The sequence below is a fragment of the Myotis lucifugus genome, unplaced genomic scaffold (assembly GCF_000147115.1).
Source record: "Myotis lucifugus unplaced genomic scaffold, Myoluc2.0 scaffold_280, whole genome shotgun sequence".
NCBI classification, from domain to species: domain Eukaryota; kingdom Metazoa; phylum Chordata; class Mammalia; order Chiroptera; family Vespertilionidae; genus Myotis; species Myotis lucifugus.
The window spans coordinates 35730-45168 of NW_005871328.1; the positions used below are offsets into that span (position 1 = coordinate 35730).

At 40.1% G+C, this 9439-nt stretch overlaps 1 protein-coding gene across 1 annotated transcript; it reads left to right on the forward strand.

Annotated features, from left to right (window-relative positions):
- Window positions 1-1322: 1322 nt before the first annotated feature.
- Window positions 1323-2291, forward strand: LOC102419638 (olfactory receptor 7A10-like). Its single transcript, XM_006099677.1, has one exon. It carries the CDS (start codon window positions 1323-1325, stop codon window positions 2289-2291), a length of 969 nt encoding a protein of 322 aa, XP_006099739.1.
- Window positions 2292-9439: the final 7148 nt, after the last annotated feature.

The following is a 9439-nucleotide window of genomic DNA, read 5'->3' on the forward strand; positions in this document are numbered from 1 at the left end:
GAACGTAAGTTCAAGGACTTTATTAAAAGGAATAGACAAATAGGTTATTAACTGTGGAGGAATACCCTGTGATTTGAGCGCATTTTTTAAATTGTATGATGGGGCATATTAGACTATGTTTCCATATGCATGAGAAATATCCAAACCCAGAAAGGCAGCAAATACACCTTTGCAATCACAGTGCATGAGACATACATTTCACAGTATGTTCTCTCACCGTGGCTATTCACATTTTAAAAATGTATTTGGCAGATGAAAACGAGTTAGGTAATGAGATTCACTTTGCAATTATTTCATTACCTGTGAGGTTGAGTAATGAAATTTGTGGGTATTTGGAGTCTCTATTAAAATTTATCTATGTGAGTTTTTTCCTTTACATGCTTATTAATTTATTTATTTTAAATTAAAGTATAGTTGTCATCCAATAAATTTGCACTATGTTGTACACGTGAAAGTTCTTTGCTTTTGGAGAGTTATACCAAAGTACTTTTATTCCATTTTTTTGTTTAAGTATAGTTTGTATACAAAATTATATTACTTTTAGGTGTACACTAGAGTAATTCAACATTTATATATATCACAATGTGATCGCCACACCTAGTCTTGTATTCATCTGTCATTGTGCAGACTTAACACAATATTATTGCCTATATTTTCTTATTTGATTTTTATTGGATTCTTTAAAACAAAAAATTGGAGTTTTTTATACAAACTGACTGTTTTTCATTTAGTTTTTATGTATATGTAAGTGTTTATAAAGAATGTATAAAGTTTATCAATTTTGTATGGTCCCATCAGTCAGTCAGTCCTATACTGTCCTCTCTGTTACTTTAAAATTTTTTAAATGAAGTACAATTGACATAAAATATTATATTAGTTTCAGGTGTATAATATAATAATTCTGTATTTGTATGTATTGCAATATGACCTGCACAGTAAGTCTAGTTAATAGCTGTCACCACCATAGTTACAATATTTTCTTCTTGTGGTAAAGTCACTTAAAATACCCAATACAGTATTATTAACGATAGTGAACATGCTGACATCTGCAGTGAGTCTCTTGCTTTTTAAAATTATTTTTCTTTCTGAAAGAATTGAGTAAGACACAAGAATTCTTCAACTGTCTTCACATGGAAAAGGAAAGTTTAATGAGAAACAGCATTAGGGAGGTCCTAAAGGAGACCAAGCCATACACCAAATACAGAAATTAATTACTTGATTCTACAATAGAGAAAGTAGCCTTTATGCTAGGTTACTAACGCTTGCTTGTAGGACAATTAGTCATGTTACTTTTTCTATATCCTGGTAGTTACCTCCACCACATGGAACTAGGGAACCTCATAGGATTTTCAGAATTTCTTCTTCTGGGATTATCAGAGGAACCAGAATTGCAGCTCCTCATATTTGGGCTTTTCCTCTCCATGTACCTGATCACTGTGTTGGGAAACCTGCTCATCATCATGGCCATTAGCTCAGACTCCCACCTCCACACGCCCATGTACTTCTTCCTCTCCAACCTGTCCTTGGTGGACATCTGTGTCACCTCCACCACCATCCCAAAGATGCTGTGGAACATCCAGACACAGAACAAAGTCATCACCTATGAAGGCTGCATCACCCACATGTATTTTTTCCTACTATTTGCAGGACTGGACAAGTTCCTCCTGACTGTGATGGCCTATGACCGGTTTGTGGCCATCTGCCACCCCCTGCACTACATGGTCATCATGAACCCCCGGCTCTGTGGACTGCTGGTTCTGGTGTCCTGGATTATGAGTGTATTGCATTCCCTGTTACAATGCTTAGTGGTGTTGGGACTATCCTTCTGTACAGACCTGGAAATCCCCCACTTTTTCTGTGAACTCAATCAGATGGTCCAACTTGCCTGTTCTGACACCTTTCTTAACAACATGGTGATGTATTTTGCAGCTGGGCTCCTAGGTGGTGGTCCCTTTGTTGGTATCCTTTATTCTTACTCTAAGATAGTGTCCTCCATTTGGGGAATCCCATCAGCTCAGGGGAAGTATAAGGCATTTTCTACCTGCGTGTCTCACCTCTTGGTTGTCTCCTTGTTTTATGGTACAGCCCTAGGAGTGTACCTCAGTTCTGCTGTTACTCATAGCTCATACTCAAGTGCAACAGCCTCAGTGATGTACACTGTGGTCACACCCATGTTGAACCCCTTCATCTACAGTTTCAGGAACAAAGATATAAAGAGGGCCCTGAAAAGATTGTTTATGGTGGCAGCTATAAAAGGACCCATTTTCATAGGGCTGAAGAAATTCACATGACAGCTGGACTCAAAGCCTCAGAGCCAGATGTTTTGATTCTTTGATAAGGTTGTGAAAGTGCAGTTTACTCTCTCTGTTTATTCCTGGAGTGTCTGTTTCTATGATTTCTGCAGAATTTAATTGAATCACTTTAGTATTTTCTTGACTTTGTGATATCTAACAGCTTTCCCTTTGTCATTTTTCTTCCCTCCCAAATTGATTCCCAACTTTGGACGAAATATTTAGCAATTCTTATTTATCTCATGAGAGTACATAGATTTCTTAAGACCAATTTCTTTTGAAATAAAATCTATCATACTGAGTAATGTTTCTTTCATTATATTAAAAGAAAAATATATTAGTTGTACTATTGCTAAGGAAATAAAGTGCACTTAGTAACTAAAGCCATTTATATCATTTCATAGGAAAGGAAAATATAAGAGCATCATCATTGTACTTCATTATTTCATATATCACTTCCCCATTACTGCTCTTTCTGAAAAGGTACACTTTAATATTCAGTGTGTGTTGTAAGAGGTCATTGGGTTAGCTTCCCTCATTACAATCATGTATCATAGTCAGCTTGGTGTCCACATTCTTACCATAGTCACTGGCAAACTGACAATCAAATACATGTCTCCAATTCTAGTTGATGTGGAAACACAAATTTCTATAAATTGTTTCACATACTATGCCCTTAGAGTCAGAGATGACCTTAAGTATGACGAAGCAAAATTTTAAGTCATACATTTATTACTATGCAAACTATTTTTTATGGTGTATGCTTGCCTATTGATGTAAGTTCGGTGTCCCTGTGTGAAGGGATTTAACATTGGGGTGGAGTTTTTCTTGCCTTAATTATGTTTCCTATTGAAATATCTCCTGCTTCCACTTGAAAACTTACATTGCTGCCTTCAAATATGATTCCCTCTATTGTTCTAAATGAAGCATCTTCCCCGACTCTAAATACTTTTGTAACCACTAAAGGGGTAGGGAATGAACCCTATCATTTTCATCCATTATATATACAAATAAGTGATCCATAGATATGTCATATATGTCCATAAGTGACCAAAGGATAACTCACTGGTGACCTTGAATTTCTGTCCAATTTTGTGATTCAGAGTTACAGGTTTTACACAAGCGTGCATATTCTTTCAACCTTTTCTGGTTATCCATAGGGAATCTCCATGAAGACACTTTTTAATGCAGTTATCTGAAATAAACTTCAATAACAAACTAATCATGGAAGCTATCTTCAAATATCAGTACAAATACCTAGAATGGTAAAAAGCAAATTATTATCATTGATCTCAGTTTTCTTTTATTATTGTATCAGTTAGCTATTTCTGCATAACAAGCCATCCTAAAAGCACTTGTTTTAATATAATGGCTTTATAATGAAAATGGATTGTATGGTGGGAAGTTGTTCTGATCTCTTCTGGGCTCATCATGAATCGCTACATTATGTTTCTAAAGCTCTTTCATGATGTTTTGTGCATCCGTATTGCACTTCTTTCTTCAACCAATATGTGGTGTTTAACATCTGTATGTGTATACATATATCATGCATATATGTCTGTGACTTGATCTTGCAAATTATGTAAAAATAGTTTATAAAATGTGAAATGCCTTATTTTAATATCACAGTTTCTATAACTTATATATGAAACCTTGCTTTCTCCCAAGTTATGAGATATATTTCCCACCAATGTCTGGTGTGACTCAGCTACCTATGTTCTTGATCTGACATGAGTTATACATCACTAGAATTTTTAATTCTAATTGATATATTGGAGTATAATTACATACAACCAACTGCAATTTGTTTTAAAAATGCAATTTTCTGAATTACAGAAGCCATACATAAATTAAGAGTACATGGTGGGTGGATCCATTTGTATATAACTTGAGATAATGCACATTGAGTTTTAACTGCAGTATGTAATTGTTAAAAATGTTATCCACCTGTTTTCAGTTTTCTTCTTTCTGAAGATAATGTGGAAGAAAAAACCTTACTTCAACAGAATATTGTAAGGTATAAACAAAATGTTAAATATATTTTGTTGAGTCCAAAGAAAATGTTCAAGAATGAGGAGTGTGTGTTTGTGTGTGCACTTCAAATAAACTCACACATATTTATGCACATGCACACAGACTCATTCATAGACTCATCTATGATGGAAGAAGCCTTGAGAGAAATTTGGAAAATACAGAAATTTAATAAAAGAAATGTGCAAATTAACATGAAATAAAAAAATGAAGAAATTTGACAAAAAGATTTAAAGCAAAATGTGTGAACTTAACCTTAATAAATTATTTGTTGTATCTTAATGCCTCAAAGGCCTCCAGCTCAAAACCACATTAACACTTACTCAATGGGAAATCCTTTGTACCATCTATCAGGCCCAATAGCTCTAAATCAGCTCTCATATTTTCTATTTAATGTGAAATTTTAACACAAAATGCCTTTGCCAAGGGAAGCTATCTGAATGACTTGCATTGCGTAAATTCAGTTCTCTGCAATAATATCTTACTGGATAAATGTCTGTATCAGTTTCCCATTGCTGTTGTAACAAATTACCACACAGTGACTTAAAACAAACAGCTTTCTATTTTATAGATCTTCAAATACTGGAAATGGGTTGTTAAAGAGCTTAGATCTAAATGACTGCCAGGCTTGGCTTTTTCTGGGTGATTCAGGGGAGAATGCAATCCCTTTCCAATCTGAATCCAAATCTTTTCCTATTCTCAATTCCTATTCCAGATTCTAGAGGCCACCTGATTCCTTGACCCAAGGCCCTTCCTCCATCTTCAATACTTGCAACATAGCATCTTCAAATGTCTCTCTGACTCCAATTCTTCTCCTACTCTCTCCCACACTTAGAGGACTATTGAGATGATATTAGTCCAATCTGCATAATCTGAGCTAAGATCCGTAGCTAATAATTTTATTTCATCTATTTTAGTTACCCTGTTCTGTGAGCTAACATTCCAAAGTTCTCTGAATTAGGATTTTGCTCTCTTTTGAGGTTCTTATTCTCTACACTACAAAGCCTTTCCTGGTATAAATTATTTGATGTCACTGTGGAGCCCTAATATGAAAGAATCAAACACAGAATTTATCCTCCCCTTTAGAGTGAGAGATAAACTTGTCTTTCAAAGTTTCATACTCAGAAGAATCCTGGTGCAGAAGACCTCAAATTACCTACACCAGACTGTGACACGGAGCCACAGCCCATCTACCCAAAGTGCAGTCCATAGACCAGGAGGACCTGCAGCATCAACATCACCTGGGTGTTTGTCAGAAATGTAGTCTCCAGGCCCACTAGAAACTTAATCAATCAGAATTTGCGTTCGAGCTACAAACGTGGGTGATTTGTATGCCTATGAAATGGAAAGGTGCTGGTCTGGAATTGGTGTTGTCAGCTTGTCACTGTAGACACTTGGATCTGGATAATTATTTGTGCTGGGTGCTGTCCTGTGCATTGTAGATGCTTAGCAACCTCCTTTCAGACATTACAATATCCCCAAGGGCAATGTCATCTCCTTTTGAGAACCACTGTCCCAGAGTCTCAGAACTGGAAGTGTCCTGACTTATTCCAATTAAAACTCCTTCTCTTTCCTGGCTTATACCTTGGAGCACAACATTAAATCCCTCTGTGCCCCATTTCTGTATAGAGAAGGTAGTGTATAAATGTACTACCTCATAAAATAAATTTTTATATAACATACATTTTGACAATTGCAATAATGTGCAAAGCTAGGTTATGTTGCAGAAAATCTAAATGTATCTCATATTTAATAAACGTCTTATAGTGAGGACTTAATGGCAGCTCTTAACTTGCACTATACTAAGAACTATGAAATTCCTCATTTTTTTGGCTAAATGATTATGAAGCCAACAAGTATAGAGCCCAAGGTTTTATATTAAAGGAACAAATATCTTTCCTTCCTTAAAGAGATAAATGTTATGCCCAGATTTCAGGATCCCCAAGAAACCACATCAGGGAGCCAGCCAGTCCGATGCAAAAGCAAAAGAGTCTTTATTCGAGCTAGCTCGGCTCCCCCACCTTGCCGACGCAGCGACAGGAAGCAGAAAGAGAGCGAACTCTGTGTGGAGAGGGGTTATATAGGGGGTTGGAGTAAGGGGAGGAGGAAGGGCTGTGGCCTGCCGATTGGCCAGGCACAAGTCGGTGTCTTGTTCCTGGGTGTGGCTAGCAGAGGCTTAGACTTCCGGGAAGAAGCTCCTTGCCAAGCACGTGGCCAAGGTAAGATGGAGCACTTACCCTGGGGCAAGATGGAGGGCGTAGCCCTTACCCTGGGGCAAGATAGAGGGCCTAGCCCTTACCCTGGGGCAAGATAGAGGGCCTAGCCCTTACCCTGGGGCAAGATGGAGGGCCTAGCCCTCGCCCTTTTAGTAAATAGTAATTTTCTAGAGATATAAGGGGTTGTGACCCCACCATAAATCAATTCTTTCAAGACACAAAGGCCAGTCAGACAAATTTCTCAGTATTAGACTTCTTTTCAAATACAGTTTTCTTTTAATATTATTTTGCATTGGTTTCAGGTGTACAATATAGTAGTTAGACAATCACATACTTTACATAGTGTTCTCCCCTGATATTTCCAGTAGAGAAGTGGCCTCATATATAGCTATTACGGGCCCAGTGCACGAATTCGTGCACCTTGAAAGTAACTGTGGGCCGCAAAGATGCAGTGGGCACAGGGGCGGGTCTCAGCCCATTCTACGTGACCCATGGCAGCCTCAGTCCCTTGTCTGCCCTCAGCCCTGCTCCCGCCACCATCGCTCCCATGCACTGATGGTGCAGACCCTGCTCACACCCACTGTTGGTGCAGAGTGATTGGGGCCGGCACCAGCAGTGGGTGTGAGTAGGGCTGGCACCGTTAGTGGGTGCATGTGGCTGCTGCCGAGATTGCCCCTCAGGAGCAGGGGGATGTGGAGAAGCCCTCAGGGGTGATCGGGGCTGGCAGCCACCATGCACACCCGCTGACGGTGCCGAGTGATCAGGACTGGCACCGGGCATCTGCAGCGGTTGCGAGTGGTGGCTGCCGGCCCTAATCACCCCTCCAACACAAGGTGACGTGGAATCCTCTTCTCTCGGGGCAGGAGACCCTGAGTGTCAAAAGTCCCGGGTTTTTATGTGGTCGAGTAAACACAACGGTCCTTATCGGTGGCTGCCGGCTGTGGTGTGCTGTACTGTACTGGTGCGATATGGGTCTTGTTATGGGTTGGCTCAACGAGATAGACCACCGACTCAGAATTTAAATTTAAAAGCCTTTTATTAAGCTGGCCAGCTGACCACAGCACCTATCTCCCCCTCTGGGAGATTCGGAGCATGTGGCCCCGACCAAGTGTGCAGCAAGATCTTTTATTGCCAACTACACAGTGTTAGAAAAAAAAGAAAAAACCAACTACAAAGCGGTTCATTAGCCGTTCCTGGTACTGTCAGGGTAAAAAGTTTACATAAAATCTATGAGCAGGGTCATACCTGGCTGGGTTCAATCATAACACATTGCTTTTCTAGCGAGATAATTAGCAATTTTTCTCTCCCATGGTCCCTGCCCTTGACACAATCAGTAACTTTTTCCAGGCCTCAGTCCCTCCCCCCAACACATTCAGTAAGTTTCTCATGTTTCATTTCCTCCCCCTAGCACAGTCTAGGGTACAAGTTCTGGGCGTTCACTCATTTGAGAAAGTACATTCGGGTTTTGGGGTTCTCACACAGGGATACAACTTATATATTGAAATATGGGGGTCACTACATACTAATACAATCATAACTATAACAATCCCACTTTGCTGGGGCCCCCAGATGCTTGTGGCAGGCTGACCCCATGGCATGGATTGCAAAAACTTCCCAGAAGCTGCCGAGAATTCTTAATCTTGGGGACCCTCCCGGATGTCCTTCTCTAGGCATTGTAGGAAATAGGCCTCTGTGATCCATCTTCAGAGTAGTCAACTTTTAATGGAAATTGTTACTGAATTTCCCCAGAGCAAACAGAATGTAGGGAGTAGGGGAGAGGGTATAAGGAAAAAAAAACAACTGTATGTGAGCCAGCAACAGGGTGGAAACCCCCGAGGTATCCAGGATGAAACACCTCGCACCCACCTCAACTAGACAAGGGGAGGTGGAGACAACTAGAAAAGGCCTCAGCCCTTTTTTTAATCTCCCAATGGGAGACAATGAGACCTAGACGACTTATGAGGAAAACTGTTAGCCTCATAGTACTCAGCCAATGAGGAACCGGAGCGGGGACTCTTGAATCCTAGGGATAAATAGCCTGTGATCGCTGCTCTGTTTGTGCCTGTTCAACCCCGCTCTTGCAAGAGGTATTAAAAGGCTCATTTTTGCCATACTTCTGTCTCCGAGTCCATTATTTGAATTTACAGGTGTGAGGAGGAAACTGGTCTTGCAAGGCCGGTCAGCCCATAAAAACTGAACAATGCACTGCCCTGGGGGGGGGGGGGTCATTATCTCTGGCCCCAGGACAGATCATGGGATATGACCTGGGAACCCCCAACACCTGGGGGCCTTCCTGTAAAGCCCACAGGGGGCAGAGCCATATCTGCAAGACAAAGACCCCAGCGGGATATATATAGACAGGCTCTCTGCATGTTTCTTCACTCTGATTTGGAAATTATTCCCGGAGTCCACTAGTGTTAATAAACGGAGTCCCTCCCTTTCTCTAGGAAGTGTGCTTGGTATTTCTTTGCTCTTCTGTAACAGGTGAGCATTTCTCACAGCATCAGCCACTGAAATGCTTAGCTAGTGGGAGTTTTGTTTGGCTGTCATATAACTTTGGTTACAGATGTTCTTTGCGTACTTTCTTATCTTTTGGGGACTTAGTTTATTCTTCACCATTTTATGAACACAGGGAATTCTCTGTCTCTGCTGTTTGTTTCTTTCTGAGTAGACTGAAGGTCATTTGCTGTTCTGGGTTAGTGTGAGATAAGATTCGAAGGCTAATGTCTGTCCCTCCTTTTGGGAGTACTCATTTATGTACTTTAGGGGTTGTTTTGTTTCTGTTTTAAAATAAGATAAGATCTCTTCTTATATGCAAGATTTCATGTTGTTACAGTCTACTCAGAAAGCAAATTATGGGAATAAACCTTCTCCTAGAAGGGCCAGAGCTGCCAAAGTGCC